The 15345-nt window shown below is 44.8% G+C and overlaps 1 protein-coding gene across 2 annotated transcripts in view; it reads right to left on the reverse strand.

The window, feature by feature from the left end:
• WHRN (whirlin) overlaps nucleotides 1-15345 on the reverse strand; it is a 108318-nt gene that overhangs the window by 92379 nt on the left and 594 nt on the right. For both annotated transcript variants that reach the window (XM_019540628.1, XM_019540627.1), the window contains exon 1: nucleotides 15141-15345. This exon is cut by the window's right edge and continues 594 nt beyond it. In XM_019540628.1, the coding sequence (XP_019396173.1) occupies nucleotides 15141-15345 (205 nt within the window). The remainder of the gene's footprint in view (nucleotides 1-15140) is intronic.

Below are 15345 nucleotides of genomic sequence, written 5' to 3' on the forward strand. Positions count from 1 at the left end.
GGGATCTAGTGGCCTGTTACAAACTAGTTGGAGGGGACCAGCAGGCATTGGGGAAGTCCCTGTTCCCCTGAGCACTGCCAGGAGTGACCAGGAATAACGGTCACAAGCTGGCAGGGGGTAAATTCAGATTAGACATCAGGAGGCGCTACTTCACGGTCAGAGCAGCTAGGGTCTGGAACCAGCTTCCAAGAGAAGTGGTGCAGACTCCTACCCTGGGGGTGTTTAAGAGGAGGTTAGATGCACATCTTGCTGGGGTCGTTTGACTCCAGTACTCTTTCCTGCCATGGCAGGGGGTCGGACTAGGTGATCTGTTCAGGTCCCTTCCGACCCTAGAAACTATGAAACATCCAAAATAAGCATCAATATTTACTTTGCAAATGGCTCCTAAGATCTCCAAAGGTTGCAGGTGTATTCCAGAGCCAGAGCCAAAGCCAAATATCAGGTGAAAGACAACTCTGTAACTGTAGATGCTGAATCAAAATATCAAGGCTAAGCATTGGGCATAAAGTAAACCCAGGAGTTGCCATCCCTATCTCATAGATAGTAATAATGAGCAGCCTGCAGCTGCTACTCCACTAATTCTTTAAAGAGCTGAAGTGTTTCCTGCTCCCTGTTTGGCGTGGACCGATGAGGAACAAAGACAAGCTATGAGTCAAGCCACTATGAGGATGATCTTACCTTTACATGAGGGTAAGTCATCATGCTTGGGACCTTCTTAAAAATTAAGACTCATTAGATCATATCAGCTGGAACATCCATATGCTATACTACTTCAGTCCCAGCAGGACAGTCATTGTTGTTATTTGTTTTGGTAGACAAGCCATGGCAAGGCAATTCAGTGTGGCTTGGTGGGAGTGGGAGTCAGGAAACCCATAGCTCTTTTTATCAATTCTGCCATTGACTTGCTGCATACATACCCTAAGGCCAACCATTTCCTGTTTCTCTTTTCATCACTTTCCCTAACTATAACACTGAGGATAACACTTATCCACTTTTGTGAATGACTTTGAGATTTGTAGTTTCATTATCACCCACCCATGGGCTAGGAATATGCATAACTGCAGGTATTCCCCCCCTGTGGTCTCTTCTGAATTCCTCATCCTATTACTCAGGAGAGACTGTTTGGGTTGGGCTTTCTTCTTAACATGTTGGAGATGCATTTCTCTCAGTGACTCAAGCCCTGGTCCATCTCCATTTAATCTCTCTGGTTCCAGATGGATGTGCATTGCCATCAGCATCAAGACAGAACTCTCAATGACTTTCAGTGTCAAGAGGGGAACAGCCTTTACTTACCAGGGGAAAAGTTTGCAGGTAATTTTCTTATCCATTGAACAATGTTATCTGTTGTCTTTTGTCATAGACAGAGGAGCTAAAACAGCTCAGCTTTTGCTTATTCCAGCAGCTGGTGCTTTGCTGGTTGCATCCAGCTAAGAGAGAAGGCTACCTTTAGAAGATACCCAGGGCCAACTCCAAAAGAGTACCACAACTACCAGAATGAGTGGCTGAGCTCCCATAAATTATTTACCATCTCCCTGGGCTTGTCAACTTTTATTGCTACAGCACTAGGATGCACAGTGGATTTAATAGTGCAATTTACTGCCAACTACTAAGGTAATGAAGTGCAGCCTGCAAATGTATCACCTTTGCACTGGGTTGTTTTAACTCTTAAGTTTTTGGCAAGCCTGAGAGTCAATGATAAAGGGTGAAAATCCTCCAGTGGTAACCCAGTGAGATGAAAGAAACAGTATGGGTGCTTCAGCATTGATCTAGTTGTTGGAGGGCAAGGAGAGCATCTTCCGAGTGATGTGTGAAGTTAAAGTCTTGCCACTCATAAGAGTCCCTTTGATGCTGTGAGGAAACACTTTGGATTGAAAGGTGCAATCTAAATGGAAACTGTTGTGGGCCTCTGACCTGGAGGAAGGGAAGTGCAAATAGGCTGAACTGGAAAGCAACAGTGACAGGATTCTGTCTGTAAGCTCTCAGAAAGTCCAGTACCTGAAGGAACAGAGCCACTTCATTACAGCACATGTGCAGCGAGATTCTGTAGCGATATCCAGAGAAAGGCTGGCCTCAGGTTCAAAACATGGTCAAAAACCCTGGACTGCAGGGATGATGTGGGCAAAGGTGGCTGTACACTAGGCTGAGTTAGCTTTTGGGGTAGGTTAACAGGCTGTCCTATTGTGCTTAGCCAACCCCTACCCTGCTGGACCGCTGAGACAGCTAGGAAAGACCAGGACATAAAGAAGCTGCAGCCAGGCACTCTTAACACAAATCCTAAACTGGGGCAGGGCAGGGTTAGCTCCTCTATGCTAGCAGGGGGCCACAGGACATCACTGAACCAAGCCCAAGGTGCCCAGGTTTGACCTGCGCACTGCAGGCCACACTCTTCTCCTCTCTAGGAAAGCTCCATTGCAAAACACAGATTGCTCATTTGTTGCTCATGGCAGCCTGCCCCTGGCCATCCTATTCCTTTCAGCAGGGCTGCCCAGGGGCTGCGTACACTGGTGTACCGTGACACTTGGAGACCTCGGTTAGGTTCAGGACCTCAGTGTACAGACACAACAGAAAGCTCCTGCTCCAATGAGCTGACCATCTAAGTAGACAGGATGAACAAAGGGTGGGGAAGCAGAAGTGTTAATTCTCCAGTTCACATAGGAGGCAGCTGAGGCACTGAGAGGTGGCGTGTTTCACCCAAGGTCACACAGGGGTTTGTGCCAGAGCAGAGACTGAGCCCAAATTGAACTGTCTCAGGCAGGAACCTGACTGCATGGTTGAGTGACCCCCACCTGCTTCAGTGCTTGTTTTCTTTGCCTGGGTCTCAGACCACTGGCTGACATCAGTGACTCCAGTGGTTTCCTAGTCTTTGTTCAGCTGTTTAGTGCTATGGCTTCAAGCAGAAATCTCATCCTTCTCTCTCTTTTATTTTAATTTCATTTTAAAGTTAATTCCATGCTGGCAAGAAGGCACAGGATTGATTGGTCTTGGCACCACAAGATGATATGTTAACTAACAACAGGGGCAGTAGCAGGGCTAGTGTTCCTGACATCTCTTCGCCTGCTGAAGTGCCACTGCTCTGAGCTGAGAGGGACCATCTCCAGGGAAAAGACAAGGGGTTGGTCTCCAGGCTAAGTCAGGCTTACTGCTGGGAGCAAGGGGGAAGCTCATTTTCCAATAAAGTCTTATTAGGTTTCTCTCCTTGTTTATAAGTTCGCTGGGGGCAAGACTTGCTCTGCAGTAAGCATCTGCACAGGCGAGAGGGTGCATAGCATGCAGCCTTCCAGGGCAGGGCAGTCCTTGTGAGCTGTCATAATTCTTAATTAAACCATTTTATCAAATGTAAAAGGATGTGAAAAGCAAACCAGCAAGTCCTGTATCCTCACCGAACAGCAATTTGTTACTGTGAGCATGCACCTGCAGATGTGGTCCTATTTCCCACTTGCAAACATGCTGAAGACTTCCATCTGATCACCCAGGATCTCCCTGGGAAGCGTGTCTGGCAAGCGGCTGTCATGCCAGTTTGAGCTGCGCGCTGAGGGAACTCAGCCGACGCGCATTTTGGTGGCAACTCCTGAACAGTAATGGAAGGGAGGCGGTGTTTGACCTCCAGCAAGAGAGCAGGGCCTCTCCACCTGAACTTACACCACCAGGAGCTGGAACAGATCAAGACAGAATCAGCGAGAGGTTGGTCTGAGAGGAAGGAAAACTCGATGGCTGATCTCAGGACAAAGGAACAAAGGAAACCTTCTCCCCAAGGCCCAGTTTTCTGTCAGCAAGTTCCTTCAGCCCTTCCCATCCTGGAAGAAATGGCAGCAAAGTCCAATATAAATCAATTCTTTGCTTGTGCCATCCAGATGCTTGCTAGTCCAACTCCTCCTTAACCACCCCCGCGGCCTAGCACCTTCCCTTTCCCACTCAAGATTGTTCCATCTTTGGAAATGTTGGCCCCTTAGCATCAACTCCCATCCTTAGCATAAGCTACTGCAAATCCATTGATCTCAACAGAGCCGTACTCTGAATTTTGCCCTGAGGTTTTAATCACAAAGCTTTGGCAGAGCCTTTCTTCCTTCCTTCCAATAACATGGAGAAAGACTGAAACCAAAAGTAATAAAAGGGCTAGTGAAGGCAGAAACTGGTAAACAACTGTATCCCCTGACCTGGGACCCAATTTAGGCCTGTGGTTCTCAGTTTTCAATACGACTCCACATTGCAAAAATCTGGGGGCCTGCCTTTCCATCTGGAGAGGCCTGAGTGTGTGATGCGGGTTGGGAATCAATCTCTCAGCTCTGTGGGTGAAATGAGCTATGATGCGGGTTTCTGGACGATGTTACAATTCTCTTGCCTCTTGTCAGGGCAGAGATGGTATTATGCAAACACTAGATTAGGGAATCTAAACTCTTGAAGGCAGGGTCTCTTATTTCATGTCTATAAAGCACTAGACACACTGAGGTCATGTCAGAAAAATAAAACAATTCTGTATCCCCCAAATTCCCTCTGCCCTGGCAGTTGGGTCCCTTTCTCATACTGCTGTCAGCTGCTGCCATGCTTCACCCCACTTCATTAGGGAGTGAGTTTTTGTAATTACCCCCATCTGTAAAGAATTTTGAGACTGCTGGAGGAAAGGCGTTGTGTTCCTGATATCAGTCAACACGTGTGTGTGCGTGGGGGGAGGGGAAGAAATATTGAATTTAAAGGAAACAGACGGAGCGGCTGTGGAGACTGGAGAAAAAGCTTTTAGAAAGCCATAACAGTGAAACAGACACTAATCACCGAGAAGTAATATTACGTGAGGCAAGTGTCAAAGATAAAGGAGAAGAACAGATTTGATAAAGCTACCAATCCTCTGAAAAGGAAATTATTAAGTTACTTATGACTTAGAAAGTGCGTCTGAAAAAGAAACACACACACACACACACACACACACACACACACAGAGCTTTTAAAATAGCATATTTGCCCAAGAATCTCTAGCCCTTATGAGTCATAGATATAAGTACACTGCCTACTGAACGGCTCTAGGCTATATTAAATGGATTTGCAATATAGCATTTTATTTGCTAGGATCAATGCCTCTGACATATTCCATCCTTCCTGCAAATCCATTTATGTCAATAGTGTTCTCCCCATGCTGGCACCTAACACTGTCAAAGGCTTCTGTTTCTCTTCTTCTCCCCGCCTTATTTTTCTTTGGTCTTTCCTTTCCCCAAGGAAGCTGAAAGCTTCTTAAAACTTCTCCTGGGCCCTCAAATTTCCCTCAGCAGGAATGCAGATGTCATAAATCAATGGCTGTTAATCGCCAGCAGTTTTCTGGCAGCTTGAATAAAATGCACGTCTCATATTGGACGCGGCCCACTCACTCACCTTCGCTGCAAATGAAATGAGCAATCTATTCCAATTTATGTGGTCAGTGGCTCTACTGCAGATCACAGCTTGATACAAGAAGCATTAACTATAGGCCATGCTGCCACCCTCCCATCCCCCTTTATTCTAACAATAATAGATTAAACAGAACAGTTTAGTTTCTTGAGGCGTTTTGGATAGGAATCCAAACATTTGCCTGAGTAATGCTCTCCAGCTGCAAACTCCAAAGGTTGAAGCTGAGGTTAGAGACAATTGAAGGACTCCCACACTGTTTTGTCTTGTTACCAGGCAGGCAAGACTGAAGCAGAGAGGAAGGAGAGAGCTTTTGTAGGTGTGGGCTCATACACAGCTGGAAGCATTTTCACTGTGCACCAGAGCAATCTGCACAGGTTTGCACAATCATTTTTTTTTCTGTGTTACCCTGCGATGTTCCTATTAGAAAATAAAAGTGAATCTGAAGAGCTGAACATGCTCACCTTTCTGCCTTTTGGCCCAGTTAGATCAGATATAAACAAATGACTATCAGAGGCACAGAGAAAGTTGCCTGCATGTGTTGTAGGGGAAAGGGGTGAGCAAAAAGAGAGGCAAAGTAAGACCTTTTTAGTGCCAACTGGTCAAATACTCCCCAGAAGGGGTAAAAATGTATGGGCTATTTTGTTTTAGAGGGCTCTGAAGAACTGGGATGCAATGTAGTGGCAGGGCCATGTGAAGCAAGTGTATTGTGTCTGTCCTTAAGATTGTTAGCTCAGGATCTTTCGCCAGCATTTAAAAAATAACAACAGGACAAGAAGAGGATAATCAAAGGCAATGGAGTCCTGGCCATATTCTGACAGGCTTTTCTAAGCCCTAGCTGTAGTGACAGGCATTACCTTTTCCTCAAATATGCGTAGGGCCACACGGGAACACATGAGGGCAGAACATAGCCCACTGTTTTCAGGCTATTTTGGTTTCTTTGTATTTTGTGACCCAAATCAAGTCTATGCTCTTCAGCGGGGCCTGGACAACAAGAGGAGCTACTTCACTACAGCAGTTCTCAGGGGGTGGTTTGCAGCATGAATACTAGGTCTGATGCAGTCACGCAGCCCCTTGCAGGTGGGCCTCAGTGACCCCACACCCTTGCTACCATGACCCTGCTTACAGAGCCATGCTTCTTCTGCCTCCTTCCACAAGTTTTCTGCCTCACTGGTTTCTTTCTCACCTGATCTAATTGATGTCCTCTGCAGCCTCTGGGTTTCCTTAGCCAGACTTTTACCACTGTCCCCTCCAAGCTGCAAACTAGAGGGGAGTGAGCCAGCCTGCTGACTTCTTCCTCAGGCTGGCCTTTGTGAGGGGTGCGTGGGTAAGTGAGCAAAGGACACATTGGGGAGGGAGACAGAGCGCTGGGAGAACGACTAAGTGGTGCTGAGCAAGTGGAGCAGGCAAAAAGAGCAGACAGACATACAGATGCCTCTGGTTTCACAGAGGGGGAGGTGTAGTTAGAACTTAAAAGAAAGGAGGAATGATGGGGCATCCCCCAGGAACAGAGACGGGGGAATGGAGATACGCTCTGTCTAGGGAGAGAGATGGGGGATTGCTTCTGGAGTCTCCGCAGGAGGGAACATTTGATTCAGCCCAGAAAATGGGGAAAGGATCACATATATTGGTTATCAAATAGCCAGCAAGCATGCAAATTGATGTAAATGAGCATGAGTGCTTATATGAATTTATGCAAATATGACTCAAGGCCTTTTGGAGACTCAGTGTGGGCTGGGCTTCTCCCCACTGCTTCATCCGGTCCAGGAATTTGAGGATTACTGAGGGAAGCTCCAAGCTCCTCAGGCATTTGCCTCAGTTTATCAAGAGGTTGGCCCCAGGCTGCAGTAGAAACCACTAGCCCTGGTCTCCTGCTTTATGTGAACTCTGTCACCTCCTCAAATCTACGTGAAGCTATGGCCTAGATCAGCTGGAAGTGTGTCCCTATTACCAGGGCAGCAAGTCAAAAAGCACTGAATGTCTGCAAAGAATATTTTCTGAACTTTTTTTTTTTTTAGAACAGAAATCAGGTTTTTGGTCATAAACCAAATCCTCCAAATACTTTCACATTTCATGGCCCTTCCTCCTTCATAATGCTCTTCTGCCTTTCTTCGTCTGTGCCTTGCTATGCAAAAAGGAAAGCGAAAAAATAGTGGGTATTTGAGGGAGAACCTCCAAAGAAAACCATCAAAAAATCCTAAACTGATTTTTTTCCTTGATATTCAGTTATCAGTTAAAACCCCCCCAAACATAATCAACTGATGGAAAACCAAGCTACTTTACATAAAGAAGGAAAATAATCACCCGTCTCTAATTCCCAGCAGCCTACAGAGTCCTTCCTATCGGTGGATTCCTCCCTGTAGCAGAATGTTACATTTGAAGCCCAAGAAATGCCAAGTATGGGGCTAGATCAGGGCTGGCCCTTAGGTTTTGTGGGAATCTCTGCTTGACCAGCTTTTGCCTTTATTTGCAATGCAAGCTCTGCCTTCAGTGACAGGGAAGATCCAAGCAATTCACAATCTACAAAGCAAAGCAAAATAACTCTAGTAAATATGTTGTCAGTTTAGGTGCAACTGCTGGTAATTTACAGTCCAATAATTCTCTGAGGAGACATGACATTGAAGAAGGCATCAAAAATCCATCATCCTAACCAGAAAGAGTGGGGTGGAGAAAGCAATAGTTTAACCCGTGAATTATTTGGTGTACCACCTCAATGCTTTCTCCTAATAGGTATTTGAACAGAGAATACATTCGGATCTCTGGGGTCAATGTCTTCATTCCTTTATTGATGCAGAAGCATTTCTCTATGGGGAGTCCAATAAATTGGCATTTTATTATGATTTGTATTCCAACAGAAACTATGGGCCTCAGTAATATTGGGCCCCAAAGCTGTAGGTACTGAATGTGCAAATAGTAACAGATAGCCCCTGCTCTCAAGGGCCTGGCATCTAGGTAGATTGGAGAGGGGGAAGCAAAGTAATATTGCCCCCATATAACAGATGGGGCCTGTTAGCAAAGTGAAACTAAGGACCTTATTCTCATCTCTCTTACATCACTATAATCTCATTAATTTCAGTAGAGTTGCTCATGATTTACTGGCATAATAAAGAGGATTACTGAGCACTAAGGGCATATCTTTACCACTTCCAGAGTGCTCAGGTACTGCCAAGAAGAACTCCATCCCCAGCCACTCCTGCCAGTGCCCGCTAAACCTGGAAATGAAGTGGTGAAGCCACCCTAAGGATGTTCCCACTGCTCTCACGTGGGCCAGAGCCCAACATCTTGAGAGCTGCACTGGCAAGCGCTCTCGATGTGGCTTCCTGTCTCATGTCCAGGATGGGTGAACGTGGAACAGGACCAGGTGGGCAGGGCAAGGCAGGGTTCTTGGCAGGCCCCTGGGGGCAGGAGCACTGCAGAACTGGAATGGGAAGGCTCACTGTGTTTTGCCTTCAAACTCAAGTGGCAGATCAAAGAATTGAGCCTACCTTTTCTGTGCCTCAGCCCAGTACAATAGCAACATGACCAATCCTTCCTTCCTGCACAGATGCGAGTTCAAACCCTCCCTCAGGTTATACAAGGAGGAAGTTGATCATTTCAGCATAGTTGATGACCACAGAAAACACTGCCCTGCTTGTTGTAGCCTCTGCTCAGGACTGGCTTGGCTCTTGACTCTCAGGTCAGGAGTGAGGCACACTGGCAGCCCAGGTAGACTATAACAAAGAGGCCAGGCAAGAGCTGCATTAGCAAAGCTGCAGGTGACTGGTCAGATATTTGGCTGGTCCTTGCCAGCAGTTTCTCTCTTTCAGGAACTTTTAAACAATTTTAAAATGCAAGTGTTTCTGACTCAAAGAGCCAGTCCATCCCCTCCCCTCTCCTGTTTACTAGAAAGGGATGCCTGTTGACTTTGATTACTTCCCCTACTACTCTTTGGACTCAAGTGGCTGCTGGAATTAAAATGTAAATTGTTCACCGAATAGAAGCCTGAGGCCATGTTTCTGATTACTGTATTTTAACATTTCTTTTGATTCCTTTTTTGTAGCACAAGGTGCGTGGGGTTTTTGTTTTTTTTTTGGGGGGGGGGTTTGTTTTGTTTTTTTTAAGAAAGATCCATTTGCCAAGGACTTTGTTACTGCCTCCAGCTAATTACTGGGGCAGATGGTAATCACATACTCTCTGACCCTGTTGTAGCCACAGCAGAGGTTCCTTGACAGGGAAGGAGGATTTATAGCCTCTGGATTGCACGCTGGCTTCTAAAATATAAACAAAGATGGAGAAGAACTAAGAGAGGACAGGTCTGAGATCTTCCTGGAAATCAGGGGCTGATCCATCCAACCATTCCCTCATCCAGCAATCCAGAAAACACAAGCATTGGGGGATTGGTAAGAATACACCTATGCTTACAGACTCCTTTGACATAAGGGACTGTGTAGCACAACAGCAATTATTGACTAGCAAATAAGCAGCATCGCATAATGCCAATCAATTAATTGAGTGACGACAAGAAACAACAAAGTGAGCCCCATTTTCTTTTCAGTTGCCTGGAAGTTAGTTTTGTTCTAAATATATTTTCAAGGTTTGGATCAGCATGTCTCTTTTGTCACTTCGCAGCAGTCTCTTAGCAATGCTGCAAGGCCCCCACTAGAGAATCAGCAGTTGGAGCTCTTTGTAACTTGTACAAAATATTATAGCCTTTAAAAGATCACCTTGTTCACTGTCATGAATGTCCAAGTGAATAGAACATTAAAATAATTAAAAGGATATTTGATATAAAAAAAAATGTCTGCTTGGCACAGGTACAGTGCAAGAGGGAAAGAACATTTCTGTATAAATTAAAACCTTGAGCACTAATCTGAGACAAACAAGTCTAAATGGACAAAATCCAGCTTTCAGCAACCTAAGCCTGTTCCATCACATGCAAGCCCTCTCAGACAGAGCTGCAGGAAGAGAAGACACCTGCTCAAGGGACAGATAGCTTGTAGGCTTTCAGACTGCTTCATTGCAATTCCATATTCATTTGGAATCAGTAACAGATCTTCCACATCACGGCATCTCTCCTGGCTCCTCATCCCAGCTACAGATGCTGAGCGTAGTTACATCAGTGTGAATCTGCTGTGGGCCCATGGAATTACTCTGGGTTTATACCCATGTGACTTAGATCAGAGTCTGACTCACTTTGCCAGATCCCTTGCAATATGAATCTGATTCGAGACCAGATCCTGAGCTGGGATGAATCGATATATCCCAATGGTGTGGGTGAATTTACTCTGAATCTGCCCCACTGTGAGCGCTAGTAGAATCAGATACATAAGGCCAGATCCTCTGATTGGGTAAATCAGTATAACTCCATTGACTGTAAAGTACTTCTGGCTTTCCATGAATGTAGCACTAAAGATGATTCAGTCAGAGAGCTCCTCTTTTGAGGTACACCAGAGTAGCCCCATTGAAGTTATACTGATCAACACCAACTGAGGATGTGGCCCAATTATCCATCGTTTCCCTTGAAATTAAATGAAATGACAGCCTACCACAAACCGGTGGGGGAGTGGATAAAGAATTAACTACAGAATAAAAAACCTGGTAGTAACCAAAGAGAAAACATTTCTCCTTGTACAATTTCTCTGGTACCTAAAACCCTGGCTCACATTGACCGTGCACTGGATAATATGAAGGCTTCTTGATAAATATGCTTATTTGTCTGTTGCTATAATATGAAGGATATAGAGCAGCAAGATTAGACAACAGGATAAGCTCTAGGAAACCTATAGATAAGGCAAATGTCTTCACATAAAGCATAATATAAATTACAACAATCTTCTGGTAATGCGTGCTCTGGAACACTAAAATGATGGAGCTATAACTGTAATGAAGTCACTTAATTTTGATTGAAAGAAACACACACCAACTGTGGAGCACAAAACTCCAGTGCTCACACAGGGGTTAAGCAGTCAGTCATTAAGTAATTTGATTTGAAGTGCTTAGGTAATCTTGTTGCTTATGTCACAATTCCACTTTTAATCTAATTTACTCAAAGTTATCTTCATCTCCAACATACAGGGCATAATGCAGCAGTAAATTTTTCAGGAGGAATGGTGTGTAACTCATCAATTCATGTCTCTTTTACCTGGCTTAGTGGCAGTTTTATCTCAGTGCCAAGATTCCACTCTCAGGATATTGTGTCTTTTTAAGACTTCTAAAAAATATTATTAGATTACTTGAATGTAGGGGACAGCAAGTAAAAGCCAGAGAAAACTTCCTTTCATTTCAGCCTCTTCTTGCTTTCTGTGGGAAAAATGCCGAGAAAGGCCAGGTTGTTTCTGCAAGGTCAGATACATGATCAAAAGCTAGAAAAGAAGAAAGTGACTGAACTACCTTGGTTTGCTGAGAAGAATGCATTATTCAGCCCGCAAATTTAAGAGACTCTATGAATAGGGACATCTATGTATTTATCTACGTCTCTGTCTGCATAACTGCACTGGTTTTGTACAGAGTCCATCAGCATGAGTATCCAGGCACCCAGACGTTGCCACAGGGGAGCAGATCAGTATCCTCACAAGCTAAGATTCTGACTGTAGGCCACCTTTGATGCTTCAGAGGAAGGGATGAAATCCATAATGGAGCAAGCCAGGTAGCCAATTTCAGAATGATCAGAGAGGACATTTCTTCCTGGCCCCTGAGGTCATTTTATGTCCTGAAGAATGAGTTTGATTACCTCTACTTAGAGTGGCATGTTTTACATGTACTGAAGTATATGGGCAGAGGTAGTCAATTTTAGCTGCAGAACAATCGAGTCCTGAGTGCAGTAGGGAAAGTGAACTCCTTTTTAGATGGATGGAGATCCAGACTAAACCTTCTTGTATAGAAATGGTAAGTGCACTTTGATCAGACAGATTTAGAGGGAGAGTTTACAATACTCAGTGGTTTAAAACAAACATATGGACAGAACAGAGCACAGGGATTCTTGTTATAGAACTATTTATGCTTTTGTACCAAGAGCTCTCAGCTAGTACTAAAGTCTGTTCACATTTTGTACCAGCGTGGCCCTAACTTAGGAAGAAAAAGCACACACACTTCTTTGCCCATGATCTCAAATTCCTTGTGCATCCAAAACCGTGAGGGCCAAAATTAGCCCTGGTGCAAGCCCATTAGACCAGATTCTGCCCTCATCTATGCTGGTATAAGTTATCAATTAACTGACAGGAAAGAAGATTTCCAGGTTTTCTGTGGAGCAACAGCATGCAGATAGCCGACTTCAGTGGAGTTGCATATGATTACACCAAAACTGCATTTGATCTTTTTGATTCCAGTGGGGGTTTGGGGAAGAAGAACATCCTTACCTCACCCTGCCATTGCAGCTCAAATGGTACAGACACCAACACCCTGCAATACCTAGCCACAATCAAAAGGGTGGGGGGACGTGTGAGGTACATTCCTAATCACGTATGTACACCATAGACCTGAGTGGTGCATTTTGAACAGCCCCCTGCGATTATTTGAATGAAACCTTGAAAGCCTTGCATTGCCTTGGTTTCTCCTGCCCTCCCATAGGAGAAACACTTCCACCACCAAATGCATGGTTTTGATTCAATTTTAAAATCTCCAGAGAAACCATCATCAGCTGTGTAAATCATTCTCTGGCTCCTTTTTAATGAAGGTCTGGAAGCTCCCTCAGGACCTGAAAGCATCTTATAAAAATCCATTTTGATCCCACACATCACAAGAGCCCTGGGAGATGCCACAGCAGCTGAGCATGTGATAACCCTGTTTCTTAAACAAAATTCCAGCTCATGGCTAAACAACTTGTGAGCTATTCTTTTGTTTCCACATCATTTTGAAACACCAGAGTCAGATCACGTTATGGAATAGCCCATTGGCAAAAAGCTCTATATCATAGTAATTTTTGCACAGGGAGTTTCAAATGCTTTATGCAAAGATTAACTAACAGAGTGCCTCAGAAACAGCCCTGTGAGGGAGGTGGATATTATTTCCTTCACTTTACCAGTGGGTGCCTGAAGACACAGATGTTATGTGAATCAGTGAAGGACACTAAGTTAAATCAGTGGCAGAGCTTTGACTAGCCCTGAGGTTTTCTGACATTCAGTTCCCGTCTCTAACCACTGCATCTTGTAACACATTTTGTTTCAATGTTTTCAGCACAAAATATCGCATTAAACCATAAACATCCAGTTTTATTGTCCTATAATTAAAGAAGAAAACAAAGCCAACATTTTTAAATGAGGGAAAGGGGAGAAGGAAGCAAACAAACAATAAAATCAGTGGTCCTGAGATTATTTATGCCTAGTTTTTAGCCTAGAACAAATTCTTTTGCCTGAAATTTAAAAGTGAGAGGAAGGGACAGGACTGATTATTGGAAAATGAAGGGCTTGATCCTGTAAACTCTTACGCAAGTGATTCTTCCTCATCTGGATATCCCCTTTGGCATCACTTGCATTACTAGCAGGAGTAAGCAAGACCCTAAGTACAGTATTAGTGAACAGTACCAAACTGAGTGAACTGGGAATCAAAGTGCCTCATTTTTTTTTCAGAATGAAACTACTGACAACTGCAAATCAACTCTCTGTTCCTTGATGCCCCCTTCCCCAGACAGCCAATATTCATTAGTCCAAGGGTCCCACTCCATGGCTCACCAGACTCCCTTTGCCTCTGGACTGATTGCCAACTATGTTGCTGCAGGGTATCTTTGGAATGAGATACCAAATCAATCCGCAAAGCCACCTTGATGTCAGATGGCAACAATTTATCGTTACACTAGCTTCAGTTCAGTTCAGAACAGTGAACTGCAGGTGAAAAAATTCTACTAAAAATCTCCAGCACCTGAGCTACTTCAACCCCTGGCTGATAGATCCTTAATTAAAAAGTACCGTTGCTATTGTAATTTGCTATTTGTATTAGAGTAACTCTTAGAGGTGGATTGAAGGGAGCTACTGTGCTGTGTACCATGAAGAGACTGTCCCTGAAGAGCTTTCAATGTAGTTGTGTAGCTGTTCTCTTTTTCATTTTGATCCAGTAGTAAGAAATGAGACTTTGGATCTCTTCATGCCTCTGTAATTGTTTGGTCTTGGGGAATGAGTCCCCCTGCTTCGGTTTCCTTATGTATGGATAGAGGTAACCCAGTTTGGTGGGTAAGGGGCTTGGCAAACCTGGGTTTGATTTGTGGCTCAGGCATGGATTTTCTCTGTGAACTTAGACCAGTCACCTAGTTTATCTGTACCTCAGTTCCCCATATGCAATGTAAGTAGATGGTGCTGCTCTACCTCCCAGGGAGGTTGTGAAGACCAGGGGCATTGCAGTGGTCAAAGTTTAATGTGGGGAGATCTACATCAAGCTAGCCAGACTTTTCAGAGAGCAGAATAATTATACTGCCCATCACCACAAAGTATGTGCAGCTGCTGTGCATGCTCTATGAACAGTATATATATCACACATTTTCTGTCGTGATCCTTTATTATAATCTTGGTGTTCAAGTGGTTGGCTTGTCTTCATATGCAGCCAATGCCTTTTTTTTTTTTTTACACTGTCCCAACTTCCAAGAAGTCCGATTCTGATCTCTTGGTGCAAATCAGCACCACAGCATGGTCACCTAGTTACATGCCTGTACCCCAGAGAAAAAAAAAATGACCAGGGGGCTTCACTGGTTCTTTCCCCACGCTCACCCCCACTTGCTTCCCCGGACGGTTACATGGGAGAAGACGGTGAGAGGGTGCCAACTGGCTGGGAGGCAAAGAAGAGGAGCTGGAGAAGCGCGCACCTACCTTGACCGCTTCGGCGTGGGTCACCTTGTCCAGAGGCTTGTCGTTGACCGTCAGGATCTGGTCGCCCACCCTCAGCCCTTCCTTCTCGGCGAGGGAGCCCGGCTCCACCAGGGACACGTAGATGCCCACGCCGTGCTCGGCCCCGCCGCGGATGCTGAAGCCCAAGCCCTCGTTGGTCTTGCTCCTCCTGAGCGTCACGTGCCGC

This window comes from Crocodylus porosus, unplaced genomic scaffold (assembly GCF_001723895.1).
Source record: "Crocodylus porosus isolate Cpor-Errol unplaced genomic scaffold, CroPor_comp1, whole genome shotgun sequence".
In the NCBI taxonomy this organism is placed as follows: Eukaryota; Metazoa; Chordata; order Crocodylia; family Crocodylidae; genus Crocodylus; species Crocodylus porosus.